The 25,842-nt window shown below is 36.4% G+C and overlaps 1 protein-coding gene across 2 annotated transcripts; it reads left to right on the forward strand.

Annotated features, from left to right (window-relative positions):
* Positions 1-21,839: 21,839 nt before the first annotated feature.
* On the forward strand, positions 21,840-22,127 carry LOC122110848 (small ubiquitin-related modifier 2-like). 2 transcript variants are annotated; one of them, XM_042683558.1, is made up of 2 exons: positions 21,840-21,993; positions 22,051-22,127. In XM_042683558.1, exons 1-2 carry the CDS (start codon positions 21,840-21,842, stop codon positions 22,125-22,127), a joined length of 231 nt encoding a protein of 76 aa, XP_042539492.1. The 2 variants fall into 2 exon arrangements, with proteins under 2 accessions (XP_042539492.1, XP_042539491.1); XM_042683557.1 differs by having other exon boundaries at positions 21,840-22,127.
* The last annotated feature ends 3,715 nt before the right edge of the window (positions 22,128-25,842 follow it).

The raw sequence follows: 25,842 nt of genomic DNA on the forward strand, positions 1-25,842 counted from the left end.
TGTGCCATCTGGACTGCTCATTACTAGTCTTGGAAAAATTTGTGATAGTGAGAAAATGTGTCTTGTATTCTCATCTTTATTCATCATATAATCTAGAATCTACTTGTAGACACTAGGTCTATACCCCCAAAACCCAAACACTATCTGTCACCTGGCTGATGACACCTTAATCCTATTCTGATAATTTTTTTTTCTGGCCACATAGAGCAGCAGAGACATCACTTTTCTCCCTCCACTATGAGAAGTTTAGTTAATTGCTTTATTTATTATGCACCACTCACTTTGCCAATAAACTTTGCATGCCTTATTTTTTGGTATATAATGTGTTTCTGCTCATTTAAAAAGGAATACCTTAAATCTTACAGAGGAAAAGCTACAAGGGGCTCAAACTCAGGTCTGGGTGACATGGGATCTGCTTCTGCATTTAGATTTGCAGTTATTTCTCACTGGTCTGACCTAAATTGCTGGCCTCCGTTAAAATAAACAAATCAGAGAAATGCCGGGGCAAGTTTCTCCAGCTGGGTCTCGTGGCATAGCTATAATCCCAGCAGGCAGGACCTGAGGGAGGAGGATGAGTTTGAGGCCAGCATGGGCTACCAGTGAGAACTGGCTAAAAATTTAAAAATGAATAAATAAAAGGAAAAGATCCTTCAACACCTGTACCATTCGCAAGATTAAGATTCTCAGTGTCATAATTACTATACCTCACCAAGGGCCAGAACTAGACACTCACCAAGGGGCTTATACAATAAATGTTTGAATCTGCTGTGCGATCTTTCTTCTTAGTGTATTCAACAAAGGCTGACCACTGGTGGTCTAGCCCAAAAGTGTAACTGACCTGATGGGGGCTTAACAAATTATCTTACCCTGCTCGGAACTCTCTCCTTTTAGCTGGTGATTTACTTTATTAAATTGCAGCTGCCTTTAGCTGAGCTCTGATCACCCCATTCATGTCTACCTCTTAGCATCTAAAGGCAATTAGGTGCTGACTTTTAGAATACACAAAAAGGGATATCCCTTGGATGAAAATGTTTACTATCTGTTTCTTTGCAAATGATGCAGAGAAGAAAGAACAAGAGTATCCCATCCTTAGAAAGGATAGCGTAGATGGTAGGTAAGAAAATAATCATCAAGATATATTGCATTCAAATGGTAGGACAAAGGGTGAACCAATGCAACAGTGATACTCACCAGACACTATGCTGAAAATGAACTTTACAACTTGCAGGGGAAGGGAATGTGGGGGGAAATGGGTGAAAATGAGGGAGGGGATACCACTGTTTAAATAGAAATGTACTTATGGCTTTACCTATATAATTGTAATCCCTTTATATATCACCTTTACAATAAAATTTTTAAAAATAAAACCTCTTTTGAAGAAAAAGAAAAAGCATCAAAAAGCGTTGCTTTTATTTTACACCAAAAAAGATGTATTATACTCACAAACTGACATGCTAAATTGAAACTCCTTTGTACAACTATTTAAGAATAATAAAAAATAAAAAAGAATCAGTTTTTCTCTGTCTTTCTCTTACATATTCACACACTGTTTTGTCCTATCTAACTCATATGAATGTTGTAGTACTTAATCTTGGCCTTGCCAGCTTTCTCTTTTCTCTTAATAAAAACCTTCAACTTTTTAGAGCAGTCTCTTGTTTTTGTCCCTCTCCTTACAAAGATGTCACACTCACATTAAACATTTCTATTATAAAAATGTCTGCATGTCCTAAATTCAACATTTCCCTCAACAGAAGACATAGCTAGCCACAAATCCATTGCCTATAACAAGGAAACAACAAAATAATCTAATACCAACAAGTAAGTAGAAGACCAAATTACTGAGAAAATAAAACCCCCAAAAGCAGTCAGTTTACTAATTAAATGCTTGAGTAAAAACATAATCAGCATTAAATTCCTTCAATATTTTTTCTTACCTTCATAGATAAGACTTTATTTAAAAATTTTCCCCTTCATTTCCCCCCAGGAGACCAAATAAGGAACAATGAGAATCAACCCACACATCTCAAAGTCAAACTTACCATAGATGTAGTGAGCAAAGCACAGTGACTGAGACCTCTTGGTCTCCAAACTCCTAGGAACTCACAGCCCCATTATGCAACAGAACAATAACATACTGAGAAAGAAACAGAATTGCCCTAATTTGTTTTTCCTGCCTCACTTTCTCAGCATCAGTTTCCCATTTTCTTTTCATGACATGGTCAGATAGTCATAAACAGAGAAAAATAGCAACAAAACTTCAAGTGATATCTATATGATTCTTGAACATTGTACAAATGGGAAATTCATTCTGTAATAAATCCAGAGCAGAAAAGTTACTTCTTTAAAAGTTCTCGAATATAGGTTTTAAATATGGCTTTTGTGCAGCCTGTAAGCTTTCAGAGCTTCAAATGCTATTTATTGTAATTAACTGCAAATTTTCTTCCACTTGCTTTTGTTAGATAAATAATGAATGCATTTCAGTTGGACATTTCCTTCTATCATTTTTGCTTTAAAACTTAAAGCCCTACTTTCGGTTAACTTCATGCTCTTCAATTAAAACCACACTAACCTGAAGTTCTTTTCTTTGACGCATGAAACACACCACTTTTTGTGATCTCTCTTTATAATGCAATGGTATGTTGATTTATTTTTCTCAGATAACATTGATTTCTCTATAATTTATAGAAAGAAAAAATGGTGTCACATGGACAGCAGCTATCATATAAATAGATTTCTATCCTTATAGAGAAATTCATAATCTGGTTTGGAAAACAAATCAGTTTAAGGTTGTGGGAAATAGAAGCTGTTCTTGCTGTTGAGATCTGCCACCAAGAATGGCAGACTTAGTTCCCTTGTTTGGAACCTGTAATTGGCTCTCCTTGTATTACTTTCAGATATTTATTGTGAGTGATCAGTTGAAAACTAACAAATTGTAAATCTAGAAAATAAAATCTTTTTTGGCTTCAACACATTCATAAAGGATATTCATTCTCCATAAGAAAAAAAGAGATAACTTTTGTTCTCCAGATCACACTAGAACTATTTCATTACTGAGTTCCTAAACATAAAGATATTTCTTCAAAATAGTAACAAATGCAGTGGAAATCATGTGGACTAGACCAACCATATATGAAATGGAAGCAGTCCTTCTAGCTGCCACCATAAAATATACATACAAAAAATTTTACATAGAAGAAAGTAATAATAGCTGTAAGTTTTGCTTATATAAAAGAAATCTGGGTTGTCTTAATATGTTTCTTCTGATTGAACTATATATAATATTCTGAATTCTCATGTTTATGAGAATTCAGCAATTTACATATATACTCCAAATTGCCTAAATAATCTCTCTGTGTCTGTGTCTATCTATCTGTCTCTGTCTCTCTCTGTCTCTCTCTCTGTCTCTCTCTGTCTCTGTCTCTGTCTCTCTATCTCTCTCTGTCTCTCTCTGTCTCTGTCTCTGTCTCTCTGTCTCTCTGTCTCTCTGTCTCTCTGTCTCTCTCTCTCTCTCTCTCTCTTTCAGACTCTAGCTCTAGCTTGATGGAGGAGTCTGTCTGTCCCATGACTCCCTGAGTACCTGCATCACTCTGAACATGAATCCTGCTACGAGTCATCAGTACAGACCCAAGTTATGTCCACAGCTTCCTTGGAGACCTTGAAGAAATTATTTGGATGTTTGTTCCATCCCTACCTGTGCTGGAGTAGGCTGGAGGAAGGCAGGAAAGGCAGCCTTCCCTCGTGATCCTAACCCTCATGTGGCTGGGGGAGGGCACAATGTCAGCAGCTAGAGGAAGAAAAGGTGGAGAAATTTTGTGTGCCACTGCAAACATGACACAGTGCCAACAAAAATACCATTCTTTTTTCCAAGAAGTTCAAAGTACTTTGTAAATATTAATTCATATGACCAAGTAGTCATGAAGCAATCACTACCTTCATATACCCTTAAGATAGTTTACTCCAGTCAAGTTATAAAAGAGACTTTTTATTTTTTTATAAACTCTCTAATCTTCACTGAGCACCTACTATGTGCACGGTGATAGAGATAGAAGGATGCCTACAGAGAGATCACATTATTCTCTGATCTACTGCTTGCTGTGTTGGCCACTATGCACTGAGTTACACTGTTTGTTACATTTATTTACACTCTTTCTTGGCCAAATTGTTTAATGGAATGTGCTCTGCTCTTCAGAATGCTCATAACGTGCTAAGTGCTGAGCAAACACACAAAAGGAAAAAAAATCAGGCTACCTATAAATCTCATTACAATTACAGGAATTGAGGAAAATAAATTCAAAGTGCTTTCTTTTATGATGCCATAAACAAAGCTTTCGTGTGAGTAATCCTTGTCTCTTTCGGTGTTTGTAGAACTACTACAGGAGACAAGGAGAATTGAGATCGGTAATTTCATGCTGAGCAGTTTATATAACTAATCTACATCTATGATTAATGAGATGAGCAAGCTTGTGGCTGAAGCAGACAGCCCTTATCCACGGGTCTTTTTCTGATTGTTTTACTTTCCATGACAAAATGGCAAGCCAAACACAGGAAGTGATTGATGTCATTTCTAAACCCATCTCCTGAGGTTACCATTGCATAGTTTTCTAAGATTAGCAGGACAAAGGATGCTAGTAGTTGCTTCTTAAAAATGTATGACTCTCTCGTGAATCAAAAGGGATTCAATCTGTTGTCTTCTAAAAATGCAAGGTAAGGATTCTGGTTTTTTTTTGTTTTTAGGCGTGGGGAGTCAAAAACTCATCCAGTTTGAAGCACACATGAATACTACAACAGGTCTCACAAATGTACATATATTTTAAAAATCATATATAGTCATTTCTTTCAAAATGTGGACAATATCTATCTATTGTGGATCTCAAATTTATTAAGCAAGAAGTACCTAATGACACATAATGAGGGTTTTTTTTTTTGGCCAGGCTATCTAAAATCCCCATAAAATACAAATATCATTAGGCAATGTATAAACTTTATAAATATGCAAGCAAATGTTTATTTTTAGATTAAACTAAAAGCTTCCAGTACTAATTCTTTAGTGGGCAACACGGATTCATTTTTCTAGCCAGATCCAGCAGAGGGCAGGATGTTGCCACCAATGGCCAGCTGTCTATGGCCTACAGCCAGACCAATCCAACACCCCAGTGGAGAGTTATCTGATATCAAATGAATCGCTGCTCGATTACCACCTGAATCTGAACCAGGGTAGAGTCCTGACCTGAGGATAGGAGTTCTGAGTTATGTCCCTGGAAATACCAGAGAAAGTTCTGCATTAAAGCATGACCACATTTCTTAAGGAATATGATTTTATGAACTGAAAACAAGCCAGTTCCTATTATCATCTTGGAATGTCTTGCTTTAAAGTCTACATAGGGAATTAATTTAAGATCTACCCCAATAATTGTTGTTTAACACTGTAGTCTTTCTCAGGTCATAACTAGGCTACTACTGCATTCATACCACTTATCTAAAGGCATACCACATCCTGCATCTACCCTCTGTCCTAGAAAACTCTTAACAGCTCTAAGTCACATTCTAGTCACATGCCCTACTCTGTTATTACTTCAGCTGTCATTGATAAGGGATAATGATCTCCAGCCCACCAATAATTTTCTCTGTCTCTCTGTCTCTCTCTCTCATACACACAAATCCAGAAAACATTAAGAAAAACTGTATGTATAAAACCAAATCGGTACTTCTATACTTCCAATTCTAATCCATACATCACATTCTAGCCTTTTCCCTCATTGTAACTCTATTCTCTAACAATTAGAAACTGGCCTTTTATACAAAAAAACCCAAAAACATATTTACTCAGAGTGTATATAAAATTGTGTCCAAATCACTAACATACACCTAAGAAAAACAAATTTGCTAGAGTAGAATATGTCTGTGCAGTGTAGTCTTTGCACAATATAATGACAATACTAACAATGCTATGGTATATTATACCTATAATCTTGCCTGGGTAGAAAGTCCAAAAGAACCTTTCTCAAAAGAAAGCTGATGGTGGTGGTGAGCACCTGTTACTCTAGTTATATCTGGAAATCTAACACAGGCCTAGTATCCAGGCAGGAAGAGAGATCCTGTCTTAAAATGAGTAGTAAGAAACAGGACTTGACATTTGCAGGAAAATGGATGGATATAGAAAAAAATCATGTTAAGTGAGGTAAGCCAAGCTCAGAGAGAAAAACAGCCCATGTTTTCTCTCATATGTAGAAGCTAGATCTAAAATATACCAGGACATGATAAATTATACAGGTCTCCAGGAATTCACGTACAGGGAGACCAAAGGAGAACACTCTTAGGAGAGGAACACAGGTGCAATGCCTATGTACATCTGATCATACAAAATAATATTTATTGAAATGAACTCCAGGATATGGAAACAAGAAGTCTGGTTTTTGTTTTGTTGTTGTTGTTTTTGAATCTAAAACTATAATTACTGAAGAATATCTCAGCTTGCCTGCCGATATTACCACTATATTACGGACTACAAAGTCTATAATTTTCAATGATTGTTTTCCCTATGATCTCCTCCTCCTCCTCCTCCTCCGCTTCCTCCTCCTCCTCCTCCTCCTCCTCCTCCTCCTCCTCCTCCTCCTCCTCCTCCTCCTCCTCCTCCTCCTATTTTTATTATTAGCACTAGGAGTTAAACTCAGGGCCTTGGGCTTGCTATACAAAAATTACCATGTGAGTCACATCCTCAGTCCAATAATTTTTAATTGACATTTGTTTTATGAGATATAAACATATCTAAGCTTTCCTTCTTGAGCAAGATAACGGCACTGGTACTTGTATTTTACAATCTGATAATTAGCAATGCAATAATTTACTTGGACAAGGTTCACTACTAGATATTAAAACCATGGGTTATAAGATTACTGAGAACTAGGGCACCCACGTGGCAACATAGCATCAAAGAATCACTCCATAGTTTGTTCATTTGTGGAAAAAAATGTGCCCTGATACAGAGATTGAGAGCTGGCAAGGTTCAATGGTAGACTAAGAGGCTTTTTTTTATTGCTGTTTTTGTTTTACTTTCTTTATGCCTTGTTTGTTCATTTATATGTCTCTGGGAATGTAAGAGGAGGTACAGAAATGGGGGTGGTCAAGGGGTAAACAAATGCAACAGTGATACTACACTATGTTGAAAATCAACTATTCAACTTGTGGGTGGGGGATGGGAGGGGAAAACTGGGAAAGAGCTAGGTAAGGGGTGCCATTATCCCAAAAGAAATGTACACTTTACCTGACTTCTGTAACTGCAATCCTCTGTGCATCATCTTTACAATAACAATTTAATTTTTTAAAAAGAAACAGGACTTGAATGTAGCTGAGCAGTAAGAACATCTATCTTCCAGGTAACTGAAAGATACAAGATTCAGAATGCAAACCCCCATTACTAAAAATAAAAGGAAAAGAAAGAAAGAAAGAAAGGAAGGAAGGAAGGAAGGAAGGAAGAAAGAAGGAAGAGAGAGAGAAAGGAAGAAAGAAGGAAGAGAGAGAGAGAAGGAAAGAAGGAAGTGCTTTTTAATCCAATTTGTTATGGTTGTGGTACTAATTTCTAGAATAATTAGGTTCCTTGGTTACTGCAGTCTATTGAGTTCCCACACATCTGAGTTAATATTATTTTATAGTATTTTAAATACTACTTGAATCTAAAACTCACAAAAATACAGATAATTCTTAAAGAAATATTTCCTTCTCCCTAAGTCCCTTGTTCTTTTCATCCCATTCCCTGAAATCTCTATATTCAATAATTAGTATTTCGTTTAGCATTCCCACATTTCCTTTTGCACAAATATGTGCATATATAGATTTACACACATAATATATATTGTCTTATAGCTTTTTATTTCCTATCTGATGGTACTATGCACATTTTTTTTACTTCTGCCATATCTACACCTCAGACTATAATTCTTTCAAAGCAATGCTTCCAGGGACTTCCCAGCTTTCAGCCTCACACTAAATGTTATAGCATTGGATCCTCTTTTTTAAAGCTTCCAGGATATTGGACAGAGAAGCTACACCTTTTTTTTGGCTGTTCTGGCTACACATAGCCATGGGAGGACTATCCAAACTCCAACTCCAATATAGTAAGCTGATCATATAAAATTGTAGGTGGGTGGGAGGAACAAGACAGAACAGAGACAGACAGACATTATGATGGAACCAATCAGATACTGTTTGGAATAGGGAAGAAACAGAACAAAAGGAATTTGTTCAAAGTACATTGCAATGTGTGTATGGAAATATGACTGCAAAACCACCTCATACTGCAATGTAATGCCAATTCAAAACCAAACAAATCTGTACCTTACTTTGATGCTGCTAAATTTCCTTGGATGGCTTTTAATATCTGTCCACCTTCAAATACTATCACTAGAAGTTCTATTATGATTAGCCAAAGTTGAGGGCAAACATTTGAACCTATTTTTAGACTTTTACTTGCTAAGGTATAATTCACATATTATAAATTCACAAACTTGAAGTAGACAATTCAATGATTTTAAAAAGAAACTTATACATCTGTGAAAATATCACTAGTATTGGTATCTTTTTCAAATTCATTCAGTAATTTTTAATGATTATATGCTAAGCGGACTGAACTGGTCCATTATTTTTAATGTTTTTTGTTTTAATGTTTTTTTTAATTTGTTTTTTGTTTAATGTTAATGTTGTTGCTACTCAACTTACTATTGCTTTAGATCCCATGGGACTTGTTTCCATATTGAAGAAAAGCTTGCAGCTCAAAATTGGTCCTGTTTCAAAGTCAAATTCAAATCACTAGGCTGCATCTGAGGGAGCTTCTAACACAAGTTATCTACTTGTCTAATCTTGCTCCCCTCCACTGGAGCTTTGGGTTGCAGCCATGCCATTAGACTGTATTTGTAACTTCTTTCAGGCCATCCCTTTGTTCATGTCTATTGGCCTCTTCTGTCCCAGCAATTGATCAATTGTAACGTTAGAAATAGAGAAGTCAACATACGTTTGAACTATCTTTCATTATGAGATAGTTTTTGAATGACTCCTCTAAGAAGCACTCATATTGCTCCATCTATCTAGGGTCTCATTAGATATAATCCAAGAAGTGCTGGACGTGGTATTATTACACTGAGGATGCCTGACCTGAGTTTTAACTGACAACTATGAATTAACCTGGAAGAACACAGTGAAGCAGAGGGCAACAGACTGAAGGCAAAGCAAGCAGCGCAAGCAGAACAGAGTAGGCAAAGACCAGGAAACAAAAGACTAGAAAATGTGGCTATATTAGATTGGAAAAGTGTACTGAGGCCAGATTGCCTGGCCTAAAGGATTTGGGTCCTGATAGTGAAAGAAGCGGAAACTAAGTGAAAAATTTTAAGTACTATATTAGAAGAGGGTAAACAGGCTTGTAGGATAGGTTTATTCAGAAAAGTTAAGAGGCTGCAGTGAAGAAAATACACTGACAATAGTAGCTATGGGGGAAAGCAATTAGAAAACTGATGTGCCAACCTAGGAGAAGTATTTTTTTTCTTAATTCCAATGGTGAATAAAGTAGATTTATTATTGATAATCACAATAAATTGTCAGGAGTCAATGATGGATTGACATTGAGGGCTGAGGCAACAGGAAGTCTCATTAATAGACTACTCTACCCACTTTGTGGATATTCAAAGCCCTCTCCTCTTCAATCTTCATTTTCTGGAGCTTTTAACATCTAGCTGTCTGTATTTCTCTTCACCCTTAGTGATTTCATTATATATGCAGATTATCCTTCTCTGGGTTCCTTTCTTTTGATTTTAAAAAATATTCTATACTACTTTAGCTACTGATTCCATGGATGTACCTTTGGCATCTCTTTACTGTTAATTGAAATCTCTCCATCATCACTTTGCAAAACTTTTCTTGGTATCTTAACGCCAACAATCCTTTGATGCTTCTATGCTCTCTATTCTATTGAGCCTATCAATAGAAACAATATGGTCCCTTGCCCCACCCTATCCTCATTTTCATTATTAGGCTGTTTAAATTAGACTAAATCATTGTAATTTCTTTCCTTCATTTATCCTTAACGCACTTGTCCACTCTCCATGTGCAACCTTTTGGCCAAGCCATCAGTATTACAAGTAAATGGTGCCACAAGGGGTGGAATAAAAAACATGGCATAAGGCTGGGGTGTAGCTTAATGATAGAATACTTTCAAGGCCTTAGATTTGATCCCCAGAACCAAAAAAACCAGGTAGCTTTCTTTCCCTAACTTACATTCTCCTTCTTACTCTGTGCCCTGGGAAGATGAACTACACAGATCATGCTCTCTTTCAAATGGTTCAAGCAGTGGGAAGCCCTCACTAAAACTAAGAGGGCAGATGAGGATTGACTTCTAGATCCCATCTTTACATTCATTAAGCACTGTCTGGGTCCCTAACTGAAATCAGTATACTGGCCTCTTAGGTCAGAGTAATTTTCCTTCTGATGATTGGAAATCTGTTTTATCACCTAGGGTCTCCCTGTTTAGAGATGTAAGTCTCTCATAGACCAAGGTTCTCATATATTAAAGTTCTCATTTTTACCATGGTTTTCTCCAGGGGTTATAAACCCTTTCCCGTGTGTTATCCCCAGTGTTTGCAGCCCATCCACAACTTGTTTTACATGTATTACTAATGTATAATTTACATAGTATCATGTATAGAGCCAATAAACTTTAACAAATATATATGCCTAGAAATTTCACAGTCTACCTGAGATATAGAAGACCAGCCCAGAGTGTTTTCTGCTCTAAATAGTCTCTACTAAGTCAACCCCTGCTCTGATTTTTATAACCATGAATTATTTTCGCTCATTTTGAGAAATATCAAATACAGAGTGTTCCCTTTCTATGATTTCTTTGATGTTATATATTCTCTTAAAAATATCTATGTTGAACTCTGGAGGCAACAGGGCTGTGAGTTTAAGAACAAACTACATTATATAGCAAGACCTTCATCTAATAAAACAAAAGTATCTGCTGACATAATTTCAGACTTACAGATAACTTGCTAGTAAAAGTAATTCTTAGTTATGATACTTCACTCAGATTCCTCATATATTAACATTTTACTGTATTTAATATGTCTTATCTCATTAAACCATTTTGAAAGACTGCCATTTTCTTACAATGATAATTACAATGGATATTAGTTTCCCCTGTGATTCATGTTGAAGCCTGAGTCCCAAATGCAAATGGTATTAGGAAGTGGTGAGGGGCTTGGGAAGAAAGTAAGCTAAGGTCACGAGGCACTGCTTCTATGATAGACTTTGATCCCAGTAAGAAGAGAAAGATACCAGGGCTTCCTTTCTTCACCATATGAAGAAGTAAAAAGTCAGCATCAGTAAAAGGAAGTGATTCAGTAGAAAGTGTTTCTTCCAGTAACCTAATGTTTGATTTCCCTCTCCCAGGATCCATAGTTGTGAGAGCTAAATGTTGATTAAGTCATTAGGCCTGTACATATTGGTATACCAGCCTGGACTGACTAAAAGACTCTATACTTAGTAACTAAACAATGTTGGAACATAATACCATAACCAATCAGAAGTCTTAGATTTTACACTAAAGATAATTTTCTTCTTGAGGACAGTAGTGATTCAATAATAGTTACTGAACATTGGAATAATATGTGTGATACACTGTTAACAGAAAAATTTGCTTGGAAAAAGCTTTCTTGGGGAGATGAGAGATGTTTGACATGCAATTTAATATGTAAGTATAACATCCCAGGGAACAGATGTTTAGAGGTGAGTGGTAGTATGAAAGCAAGGACTGGGGGCAGATACGAAGAGCATTATGGTATAGTAGCTCTTTGTAGGCCTCAGAAATCTGTAATTTTGAACTAAGGACTTAAAGAAAGACAGTTCTGAAGAGGAAATAAGAATGGCCAATAGACACATGAAGAAATGCTCAACTTCTCTAGCCATAAAAGAAATGCAAATCAAAACAACATTGAGATACCACCTCACCCCAATTAGAATGGCTATAATCAAGAACTCTAGAAACAACAGATGCTGAAGGGGATGTGGCCAAAAGGGAACCCTACTGCATTGTTGGTAGGAGTGTAAACTTGTTCAACCACTTTGGAAAGCAGTATGGCGGTTCCCCAAAAGTCTACACATAGAGCTCCCTATGACCCAGCAATCCCACTTTTAGGCATTTACCCAAATGATCAGAAACAAGGCCATACTAAAGCTACCAGCACAGCGATGTTTATTACAGCATTTGTCACCATAGCTATGGTGACCAATCCAGATGCCTCTTAGTAGATGAATGGATCAAGAAAATGTATATATACATGGGCATATATATGTATATGTATATATACCATTATATATATATATATATATATATATATATATAATGGAATTCTATGCCTCCATCAGAAAGAATGACATTGCCCCATTTGTTAGGAAATGGAAAGACTTGGAAAAAATTATATTAAGTGAAGTTAGCCAGACCCAATGAAACGTTAAGGCCCATGGTTTCCTTTATCTGCAATAATTAGTATATGTCTAGGACAAGCAGAAGAGGTCAATAGCTATGTACATATGACTATATAAGCTGATGCTAAGTGAAATGAACCAAGATAGGGACACAAGAGATTTTTATCTTTCTTGCTGTTCTTGTTAATGTACTTGTAATGTACTGTGTGATTTTTTTGTTTCTTTTTATGTTTTTCCCCCATAGTATAACCTCTGTTGTCACTGTATTTGATTCCAGTATCCTACATCTTATATATACATTTTTCTAATTTGGGGAGGGGAAGGGAAATAACAAAATGCTGAAACAAGGATACAGGATGACCCATTATAACAATGAGATGGACAAGACACCATGTTGAAAACAAACTTTACAACGTTGTCTGACCGGAAGGAGGGGAGGAACAGAATGGTAGAGAAAAACAAAGGAGGAGGTAACAATGCTTGATAGGAAATGGACTCATTACCTTGCTCATGTAACTGTAACCCCTCTGTACAGTATCTATACAATAAATATATATATATATATTAAAAAATAAATTTAACGATATAACAGTTTTTAAAAAATCTGTAATTATTTTCACAAGTTCTGATAACCAATCAAACATGGGAACTTTGCAACTTGAGAGGTACTCACACCATATGGTGATATTAATGAAGCACAACTTCTAGACTAAGATTAGAGGCCAATAGAAACCAGATTGAGGCTAAACAAAATATGAGATTTGTATGACAAAATTGTGGGTCCATTTATTGCAAACCAGAGAGCTTACCCCAAATGAAAACTTAATGTAGTAAATCCAAAGGCAATACAATGAATTCTACAATTATATATGATTAGAAATAGATAAAAAGATTTGGGTAGGGACTGTCCATATTGTTTTGTCCAAAATGTGTTTATACTTTTTATTAAATTACAATACACTTTAGATTTTATTTCATGTAATTTGGGGACAGTATTAACGATTCAAATATGTGTGATACAACACAAGCTGTATCTACTCCTGTTCTTTTTCTCCATCTCATTATTATTCTGAGCTGTAAAAAAATCTCCTATGCATGATTCTTAACGAGTGAATAAAAGGTCTTCCCAAAGACTTTCCATTTTTATTCCCTACACAGTTTCTATCTCATGATCCTTCATGTAACAGAACTGAAAAATGTTTTATGCTTTGATGTGAAAGAGATGCCACTTCCACAGTGAGAGGGACAATGTATTTATCCCTCTCCTGTTCCCCATCCATCAGAGGTCATAAAATCACTTACTAGTGAATATACTCCTAAAAAGATAAAATTTAACTGAGCCAAAAGACAACATTTTCATCAAACAGCTATTGTATCAAAATGGCCAATAAATAAATACTGGCTTGCGCCAACCCTTGCAGTTCTACCCACTCTTTGAGAAGGATGAAGAGTAGAAAACAATGATCCACAATTTTAAAAATAAGATTACTTCATGTTTGCTTTCATCCTCCATTTTCTCCACAGGCAATAATTTCATTTCTACTAGAATATTTTTCAGGTTTCAGAGTGTTTTCCAAAAAGGGTATGGAGAGGTTACAAAGTAAGTTTCAAGATATTGTAGGAGGAGAGAGATTGTAGGGAAAGAACTCTGGGAACAAAATTGTCTCTCCCACTAATCTATCAAGAGTTTCAAAACAGGTAATGAGCTGTTCTTTTAAAGTGCAAAGGCCCCATAGGGTTATGCCTCATTACAACTGAATGCCATTAAACAAATAATAATCAAATTAAGCTCAATTTCAAGGCAGGAAATCTTGTGGCAGGGCAATGTGATATGAAAGGAGAGGAGATGCTCCTGATACCAGAGGCCTTGAGGTTAACAAATATCTGAAGGTTTCCGGAGAGTGGTAGGATTCTAATAGAGAACTGGACAATGGAAAAGTTCAGAAGTGACATTTTCTTCAAGAATCATCAGAATGCCTTCAGTGTGGGCTTCTCCTCTCCTAGTATGGCTTTTAGACAAAAGCTCTTCAGAAAAATTATATTGTTTTTATTTCCGTGTTAAAATTAACTCCTTAAAACAACTTTGCATCATTGAAGCTATATTCTTATCTCCCAGTTGAGGAAACTTACCTATACAGAAATCATCTAGATTGCTGAAGTTTTCATGAAATTTTATAAATACAAGAACAGAATATGACCATATTTTTTGTTTGTTTGTTTAGTTTTTTTTTTTCAGGGAAGTCCTCTGTGTTGACAGATTACAACTGTGATCTTGAGTCTACTGAGCTCAATTTTCTCAAACCAGAGCTTAATGGGCTTTCTTGTTCAACTCCATGTCTTTCTGGTCAACCTATACTCTCTTATAAGAGTGAAAATAATCCAAACCTCATGCATGCAGGGGTTCACAACTCAACTCTATCACTTACATTATGCATGTCTGTCAGCGTACTTTCCCATTAGTAAAATAGATTCCTATATCTCTTACAGAACTCTTAGTGCATTGTGTACTATTTATAGCAAATATGCCACATGATTTGATGGCTTAAAATGGTATTTACTATGCTCATAAATCTGTAATCTGATGAGCGTGTTAGGAATAGTTCATTCCTGCTCCAATCAGTGTTTGGGTGTCATCCTTACTCACAAGTCAAACAACTCCTTTTGGCTCTTGTCTTATATCTTAGTGGGTACCCTCCAAAAGAATAGCTACACTCAACCTCTGCCTACAGCTTAGACTACTTCACTATATGGGGTCTGAATTCCAAAGACAAGCACTCTGAGGAAAAGGGCAGTTCTGTGGAACTTGTATAACTTCCTATCATCTAGTCTAGGGAGTCATGCACCTGCACTTCGGTGCAATTTCATTCTTTTTGTTTTTGTTTTTGTTTTGCCAGTCCTGAGGCTTGAACTCAGGGCCTGGACACTGTCCCTGAGCTGCTTTTGCTGAAGGCTAGCACTCTACCACCTGAGCCACAGCGCCACTTCTGGCCTTTTCTGTTTATATGGTACTGAGGAATGGGGTTCATGCATGCTAGGCAAGCACTCTACCACTAAGCCACATCCCCAGCCTGGTGGGATTCCATTCTTGAAATAGTTTCAGAGTCCTACCCAGTTTTAGGAAATGGGCCATATATTGCACTCACAGGGCAAGATTCTGAAAGACACTTGGCACCAAAAGTATTTGGAAGGATATTCTTGGAAACTAAAATCTGCCATAATCCAGTTTCAGCCACAACAATTCACATCTCTTTCCTATGAAAAATGCATGTATTTGTTCACTCCTGACTCTTCTTCCAAGCTTATCAGACTCAAGCTTGAGGTCAAGATTTATAAAAGTTCCTTGTGTTTTCCATTTAAATTGACAATCTTTTAGAGCTGAAAATCTGAGAATTTAACATGATTTTTGTACTCCACAAACCCCAGGCCTCCAAGAATAGAGAAAAATCATTGAGAGAGGACAGACAAAGCACAAAAGTCATTGGTCCACAGTAGTTACACAATATAGCCAGGTATATGATACCAGTCCTTGGTTAGACTTACACCAATGAATTCTTCAACGGCTTTTGCTCTGTATTTGATTTTTATCAACTCACTAGTGTACTTTCTCCAAACCATAAAATATAGGTCATCTTTGTAGCTCAGTCAGTTTTTCTTGGCCAGTTTCCTTGCCATAGATATTTGGAGATTGAAAGGCTTCTTTTAGTTGTATTGCATTACTACTTTTCAGTACAATGTGATAGAGTTCCTTTAGATACTTTATGGGTTTCTTATGAATCAATTTATAATAAAATCCATTACACAAAAGCCATATGCCTAAAACCAGTGAGATTACTTTTTTTCTTTGAAAGTGTGACTTCTTTAAGAATACCCACTCATAAGTTCTTGGAAATGATTGTTTCAAAGACAGAATTATTGAGGTACATCGTAAATCCTTATATGGCCTTTTTTCCTGTCCAAAATGGTAGTTAACACACTATTTCAAAACTTCATGAGGCCCTAACAAAAGGTATTTATCTTTAGATCATGTTTTCTTGACAGCACCCTGGATTTGATCTCTACTCAGAAGCCATATCTTAATTTAGCATCATTTACCATCTGGGGAGGCTGGGAATGAGAAGCAGTTTTCTTTTCCAACCCAGCAAGTCCTGGAGACTTTATATATAACAGTTCTTTCTTTAGCTCATCTTTCTTCCTTGCATTTTACTACAGGCAGCTAGAAACAGACAGAAGGCAAAAGCACTCCCAATCCTTTTTCTGTAACACTCCTTAGCTAGAAAATAGGTATGTTTCCTGTTTTCACCTCACTGCAGGAAACATTGTTGCTAAACTTTCTGCCAGTAGATAACAAGAGTTCCTTTTTTTTCCTACTTGCAATAGCAGTTTACTCTCTTTCCTCCAAATTCTTACCATCAGTCTTTTCAAGGTCCATTAGATTTCTTCTATTAGTCTCCTTTAACTCAGCTAGAAGTTCAAAGGCACTTTGCCTCCCGACCTGTGCCCTAAACCTAAACCCACTGCCATGTAGTAAATTGGACTTGAGCTGTACTTCACAAAATATGTCTTAGCTATCTACTCCTGTCCATAAAAACCACCTGAAATTCAATGGGCTAAAAGAATGACATTTATTTTGTTCAAATTTTTGCTATTTATGGAACATTCTGTAGGTATTGTTCATCTCTGCTCAACTTTGTTCATCTCGCTCAACTCAGTATAAGAAGGGAAATGCAGATGCTGATGATTGCATTCACTTTTTTCTTTAATTTAAATTTTATTGTAAAGGTGATGTACAGAGAGGTTACAGTTATGTAAGTAGATTTCTTTTTGAACAGTGTCACCCCCCCTCTCATTTTCTCCCACATTTTCCCTTCCTTTCCCCCCAAGTTGTGTCATTCATTTTCAACATAATATCTAGTGAGTATTTCCGTTGAATTGTTTTACCCTTTTTGGGGGGGCAGGGGGTCCAGTCATGGGGCCTGAACTCTGGGCCTGGGCGCTGTCTCTCAGCTCTTCGGCTCAAAGCTAGCACTCTACCACTTGAGCCACAGCACCACTTCCGGTTTTTTTCTTTTTTGCTTATGTGGTGCTGAGGAATTGAACCTAGGGCCTCATGCATGCAAGGCAAGCGCTCTACCACTGAGCCACCTTCCCAGCCCCTTGTTTTACCCTTTGTCTCACCATTTTTGTGATCTCTCTTCCCCTCTTCAAGTCAGATAAACTTATGTCCAAGACAAAATGTACAGAAATAAAAAACAGTGACAAAAAAGAACAAACTAAAGGAAAAAAAATAAAAAAAAGAAAACTGCAAGCAGTACAATAAAAAATGCTTGTTTCCATTTCTTGGAGTTTATTATGATAAGCATCATTATATATAGTCATATGCACATAACTACTGAGACATTATGATCCTCTCCTAAGAATATCTTCTTTTGGTCTCACAGTATGAATGCCTAGAGTACTGTTTAATTAATCCTGTCCAAGTGTAATTATTTGTCTTTTACTATCCATTGGATTAACTTGTAGATTTATAGAAATATTCCAGTTACTACAAATGAGGGAAACTATACAGTCTATATTTCTTTGGGTCTGGCGTACTTCTTTTAGTATATTTTTTCCCAAGTCTTTCCATTTACTTGCAAAAGGACCAATGCCATTCTTTCTGATGGAAGTATAGAATTCTCTTTTTGTTACTGTTCTATAATGATTGAGACAGGTAACTTGTTCAGAGACAGGGCTCCTGTGAAGACTTGTTCAGGCTCATATCTGCTGATTTTTACTGTGTATTTTATGCTTTCTTTTTATTGGGGCTATTGACTAGAACATTTTCATGTAATATTCTATGTCCTTGGCTTCCTCATGATATTAAGACTGGGTTCTTAAAATCAGCAGTTAAGGAAACTAATGAGCAGAAAGATGTACCGATATTCGTGACCTACCCTTGGAAGTTATGATGGTCACTTTTGCTGCATTCTTTTCATGGAGACAATCTAATGGACTCTGCATTTAAGGGAAGGGAAATGGACTCCACAGGTGGGAAGTGGCAAAGTTTTGCAAGACTATGTGCAACCAAAAATCTTGGTGCCATGGCTTTTGCTAAAGGTATTCTGCCTCAAGTGTGGTAATTAATATTGAAAAACAAGTACTCAACATGTCAGTTTCCTCCCATTTATTTTCCCATCTTCGTCTTTAATACTGCTTTAACATAGAGTTGGATGTGGTTTTTAAAGACCTCTGGGTTGAATATGGAGCTCCTGAACAGACATGTTTATATAATTTCTTTTTGAACGTTAAAACATCCATAAGAGTCTATAAGATATAAATTTCCAGAGAAATAATAGTTTGTATCATTGAGACAAATATTTTAAAATATTTTGGGGGAAAAGACCTATTTTTCTGTATGACTATGAGTCAACAACAGGTATTTTGTTCAGAGAAATTACTAGGAAAATGAGATTGACATCAAAATAATTACATATATAACCATTTTTAGAATTTAATAGATACACATTACACACATGTAAGCAGGCATATATTGTCCCCTTTCTTTACTCTGCCTTTATAATTTAGCTCACATGAAAGTGACAGTAACTTTATTAGTTCACAATTCCTATTTCCTTAGAGCAGGTACCTAAAAGGTACATGATGGTAGAACTTAAAGCCATCATGAGACACTGTATCAACTGTCCCTAGAGTTGTTCATACTCAAAAGCCAAGCAATAGTCACTTGTTTCACAACCCTAGTCTCGTAAAATCATGCTAGATGTTATACAGTTAATAATAGTTGGAAGTGGCACTGTGGCTCAAGCAGTAGAGAGCTTGCCTGGAGCTGAAGAGCTGAGGAACAGCGCCCAAGCCCATAGTTCAAGCCCCACGACCACCACCACCAACAAAAACAATAATAATAATAATAAGTTGATAATAGTTATAAGCCAAACTCTCCCCACTTCTAAGCCAATGCTAACAACTTCTTCCTATGATACTTCTCGAGTGAGAAAGTCTGGGGCATAGAAGAACACTGAATCAGAAAGGAAAAGAGAGTAAGAAAGAGATGCTGAGGAAAAGAGAGTAAGAAAGAGATGCTGAGTGCGTCAGTACATGTACGTCAGGTACCTGCCAATCCAATCCCCAATCATCCAAAGAGGGAAACACTGTAACTGTCAGAAATAAGACAGAAGTATCAAATGTATGTATTTAGAAAAATAATCAGTTTGTTCTAGCATCCTAAAAAAAATGGCAAATTTTGTAGAAAACGAATGCTTAAAGACCCAAGTAACATAAACATAGCACAAAATATTATCAGTAAGATTGCACATCATGGCGGAAGCTTTGGAGGTATCTGTCATGCTTACTAGTCCATCCACAGGAGTTACTATTTGCCACTTCCCACTATCTGCCTGTTCTAGTACTCACTATGAGCAATCCACTGTGGAGTTCTCATGATCTTCTTCTCTTTCATTTCCATTTCTGCCATCCCTGCCATTTCTCTCCCAGTAATAGCAACATGTTTTAATGAACTGGATATGTTCACATTTTTATTTTATTTTAGGTACTTCTCATCTGTTGCCTTGGATTTTATTCTATCTCAAAAGATCGAATCCATAGAATAGAAAAACACAAGTAAATAATTGTAAAAAAAAAAAAAAACAACCAACAAACCCAAAACCAAATATAGTGTGTTTAGAAATTAAAAAATAAACAGGGATTTCTGCTTCCACCCATGAAAGACTACCTGGCCCTATAGTTTCTCTCCTGCTCTAAACAACTAAAAATTGATGGTATATATACATATATATGTGTGTGTATTCCTGTATATTAATTAAACATGTATGCAACATGTATGTAAAATACACCATACATAGTACTACAGTTTAATATTTAATGTAATTATATGTAAGATAGCATTATTATTATTTTTTTGTCAGTCATGGGGCTTGAACTCTGGGCCTAAGCACTGTCAGCTCTTCAGCTAAAGGCTAGCGCTCTACCAAGATAGCATTATTATAGTTATATATAATATAAATTATATACATTATATAAATTGTGTACATTATATATTATAATACTTATGTGTAATATATGTGATATTATTTAATATAATATGACGTATCATGTATAGAAGTCATTTTATTATAGATATATATGTATTTACTATATGTATATATCAAAACTACTTCAGACATTCAACAACAGAACAACAGGTGGCAGTACAGGATCATAATCTCTAAAATAATGAACCATAGGAACAAGCCTCACTATTGTCCAGAATTTCTTCCTAGAAGCAATAAAAGAAAACAGGAAGAACCACTTTGAGCATGCAGTCTTGCTGAGTTGAGGACTCGAGATACTGCAAAGATAAGAATAATTTGTGTTTAAAAAACAAATGCTTCACAAAGAAATAAGATTCTACATTGTTACTCTTAAGTCTTTCTCTAAATGTTATATGGTACACAATTAAGTGACTCTTCAGTCAGTGAGACAAGAACTGCAAATGCATCGATTTCTAGAGTTTGAGTGGAGCAGGGAAGATGAATGAATACTAATAGAGCTTAGAGTTATTGAAAATTGGCCATTAGATCAAAATGCAGGAGAGTCCTAGTTCTATTGGAAGAGTAAGCTATTCATTCCTAGAGTTAAGTTTACTGTAAACCTTTCCAAACAAAATTTAAAAATAAGACTGGAAAGGAATGAGCTATTCTTGGATCACCTTAAATGAATTCCAAAGCAAAGTTCAACTCTCCAGGAAAAAAAAATGACAAATAATTTAGACAGTCAATAGTGTAACCTTTACAGTGTCATGAATCTAATAGGAAATTACTAGAAAATTATAATTCACAGGAAAAGAAAGAGCAACTGAAGAGAACTTGAAGGAGCTAGTGTCTAAGCAAAACTCAGAACTAGGCTGGGGAATGTGGTTTCTTGAGGGAATGCTTGTTAACATGCACAAGGCCATGGCTCTAGATCCAGCAGCACAAACAATTAAACAATAAATGTAAAGCCCTCAGAACTATGCAATGAAAAGGTTACCATCAGGGGAAATAAGAAATAGTGCTTATTCAAATTTTAATTAAAATATAACTGTTTTCTCATCAGTTTATTCCTCCTCCTCTCCCTCCTGCTTTTCCTCTTCTTCTTTCTTCATTTTCTTCTTCTCTTAGCAGTACTAGCATTTGAGTTGTATGGCTTTGTGATTACTAGGCAGGCATTCTACTACTATGACTACAGCTCTATAGTATTTATAGATATAAAATGTATGACAAAAACAGGTCCACCTCTGCCACCTCCTCCAGCCTCTGTGGTGCTGCCTGTGTGCTCCTTCGGTGTGGACCAGGGACCTCTTTTGTGAAGCTGCATCTAAGGAGACTCTGGTGCTCTTGATGGCTGACAAAAAGCCCAAGGAAGGCGTCAAGACTGAGAACAAGGATCATATTAATTTGAAGGTGGCGGGACAGGATGGTTCTGTGGTACAGTTTAAGATTAAGAGGCACACACCACTTAGTAAGCCAATGAAAGTCTATTGTGAACCACAGGGTTTGTCAATGAGGCAGATTAGATTCAGATTCGATGGACAGCCAATCAATGAAGTAGACATACCTGCACAGGTGGAAATGGAGGATGGAGATACAATTGACGTGTTCCAGCAGCAGACAGGAGGTGTCTACTAAAAAAGAGAACCTGCTACTTTGCTCCAGAACTTTGTTCTTATAGGCCAAGAATACATTCTTAACCTGAAAACTGCAATTTGGTTCCACCATATCCTGACTACTACAGTATAGTTTTCTCTATTCTTTCATTTTCCCCTTCCCCATTCCTTTATTATACACACTAAATTTAAGTGTACACAGAACAGGCCTGGGAGTGTGGCTTAGTGATAAAGTGCTTGTCTTGCATGCATGAAGCCCTGGGTTCGATTCCTCAGAATCACATAAACAGGAAACCTGGAAGTGGTAGAGTGCTAGCCTTGAGCAAAAGAAGCTCAGGGACAGTGACCAGGTCCTGAGTTAAAAAAAAATAAAGTGTACACAGAACAAATACCAAGATCAATCATACTCTGGGCCATACATTTTTTTATCTATACATTGAGAAAGAAAACAACCAGAGTAAGGACCTTTGGGGGAAAAACCACTAGTAAATAGAACAAGATTCAGCTCAGATGACAGCTCAGTAGGGAGGCCCATTACAACCTGCTAACAGCAAAGGGGAAATAGTGACAGCTTCTGGGCAGAGGTTCTCCCCACGCCTATCCTTGCCCCTTGGGAAATTGTCAGTCTACGTATATGTGAAACAGAGTCCAGATATCCAAAACCTTTCATTTCGTGACTTGGGAAGTTGTCAGTCTACGTATATGTGAAACAGAATCCAGATAGCCAAAGCCTTTCATTTCATGACTTTTTCCTATTTTGTTTGTCCAATATTACTATTGAATAGGTACAAAAAGGAAGAATGAGATTTTTTTATCCACACCCTCTTTCTATCCATAGAAAATTTCCAGATAAGTTTCTCTGGTTTTAAACTTTATCCCTGAATTCCCTGGCAATCTTGAGAAAATAGCAGTTGTCAAATGCAACACACAGCATGTCACTTCCCTCCATAATATTCAGATTACTGTGGTCACGGCTACAACTGTGATTATTACCACAGATGGTCGGCTATTTAATACCCGGTCCTCAGTTTGCTCACCTGCAAATGAAAGGTTTTTCTTGACTTCACTGTTCCATTACATGCCTATAAAAAGGAATTTGGTTGTTGTTTTGTGCTAGTACTGGCACTGGAATTCAGAGTCCCACCCTCCCAGTAGGTTTTCTCACTCACGGGTGGTACTACTCAAGCCACAGCCTATTTCAGGCTTCTTGCTGGTTAGTTGGAGATAAGACTTTCATGGACTATTCTGTTTGGGCTGGCTTTGAAGTGTAATCTTCAGATTTCAGGCTCCTGAACAGCTGGGATTACAGATGTGAGCTATCAGTAAAGAGTTTTAAAGTAGACAACACACACACACACACACACACACACACACACACACACACACACACACACACATATGACATCCCTCTATAACTTATGGGGGACTAAAACTCAATGCTTCCTTGATTAAATTCAGACTTGGAGATAAATTAACTCTCAAACACAGATTCATTAAATTCAACAGATAATGACCAACAGCTTAATGTGTCTATCCCAATGTCTGTAGTTCTATTGATGAGAAATAGTTAAGGTAAGGCTAAGACCTGGATAAACTGATCTAGTAATAGCAATAGTATTTCTAAATAATAATATAGTGAAAAAAATTTTGAATGAAATTGGAAAGCTTTTATATCATCCTAAAATTGCAATATTTAGGGATAAATTAAACAAAATAAATGCAAGACAAATAGGCAAGCAGGAAGGCCTTCAAAACATTGCTGCAAAAAATAAAGGAAACACACATAAACTAAAAGAGCTATAATGGTCATAGGGTGTAACATTTGGCATTAGAAAAACTATTTTGTCCAAATTGATCTTTTGACATCAATATAATCCTAGTAAAAAATGTGTTATGTGGTTGGGTTTTTGTTTTTGTAGAAGATAAGAATCTGTTTCTAAAATATGTATGAAAATCTTAGGACTCTGTAAGTATTGTAATCCATGCCTCTGATCCTAGGTACTAAAGGAGGTAAAGGTAGGAGGATATCAGTACAATTCAGAGCAAACAAACAAGACTCTTTGTGAAAAGCAGACTAAATACAGAAGGACTAAGGTTTGGCTCATATGGCAGAGCTCTTACATAGCAAGTGTGAGGACCAAAGTTCAACCCTCATCTGAAGAAAAAAACACAACAAGTTAGCACAAAATAACTTCAAAAACAGAGCAAAAAAGTTGGAGGACTTACATTCCTTGATTTCGAGGGTCACTATAAATAATCCAGATAATGTGCAATTAACAAAATTATTAATATATAGATGAAATAAATCCATAAATGTATTGCCAATCAAATTTTGACAAAAGTGGTGATGTTTAAATACGAAAACATCGTCTTTTCTACAAAAAATATTCAACAGTGGGCATCTGTATGCATGTGATCTTCATCTTAGACCATACAAAAAAAATCAAATAAAAATCCATAGGGGACTAAAAACCTAAATTGAAGTCTACAAAAGTTCTAGAACACATAGAAGACACGTTTTTATTATCATAAAGTGGACAGATTTTTAGATAGAAAATAAAGTACACAACACAGACCAAAAATATGGTAAACTGGTCTTCACTGACTTCATCAGTTTTAAACTTTCTGCTCTTTGAAAACCATGTCAATATAAAGCAAATCATGAACTAGAAGAAAATATTTCCAGTGCTTACGTAAAGCAGTAAAACTCTATTAATTCCATTCACGTTAAGTTGTTTTTTTGCATATCAGTAGTGTGTTGTGACTTGGCTGAATTAATGTTGCTACTTCTAGTAGCCTTCTGATCAGTATTTAAAAATTTTTTATGGCCAGGTGCCAGTGCCTTACACTTATAATCCTAGCTACTCGTGGGCCTGAGATCTGAGGATCATGGGTTAAAGCTAGCTCAGAAAGGAAAGTCCTGGAGATTCTAATCTCTAGTTAACCACCAAAAAGCAGAAAGTGAAGTTGAGGCTTAAGTGGTAGAGTGCTAGCCTTGAGCCAAGTGCTCAGGGACAGGGCTCAGGCCCTCAGAGCCAGGACACAAAAATAGATTTTTTTGTATGTACAATTCATCTGACTATTTCTTCCTTGTCTATGTTTTTTTTTATTATTTGCTGCTATGGGTTAGTGTTCTAATTCAATGTTGAATATGTTACAAAAATGAACATTTTTATTATTAACACGAAAAAAGGCATTCAATCCTTAATGATTAATTTGACACCTGTATGTTTTTCATAGGTGTAGTGTAAGGATTCAATCACACATACAGGTTTATTTATGTACCATAGTTTTTCATATGCTTAAAGGAAATAACTATAGTGAAGTTGTTCTTTTTATTTTTATATTTTTTATTCTAAAAACACTGTACAGAGGGGTTACAGTTACATGAGCAAGCTAATGAGTACATTTCCTATCAAGCATTGTAACCTCCTCCTTTGTTTTTCATCCTTCCCTCCCACCTCCACAGCTATGGCTATACAACAGATGCTGGAGGGGATGTGGCCAGAAGGGAACCCTATTGCACTGTTGGTGGGAATGTTAACTTGTTCAACCACTTTGGAAAACAGTATGGAGTTTCCTCAAGACTCCACATAGACCCAGAGCTCCCCTATGACCCAGCAATCCCACTTTTGGGCATTTACCCAAATGATCACAAACAAGACCCTACTAAAGCTACCAGCATGATTATTTTTACTGAAGCACTATTTACTATAGCTAAGATATGGAACCAACCC

This window comes from Dipodomys spectabilis, unplaced genomic scaffold (assembly GCF_019054845.1).
Source record: "Dipodomys spectabilis isolate Male_0828 unplaced genomic scaffold, ASM1905484v1 ptg000081l, whole genome shotgun sequence".
Lineage (NCBI taxonomy): Eukaryota > Metazoa > Chordata > Mammalia > Rodentia > Heteromyidae > Dipodomys > Dipodomys spectabilis.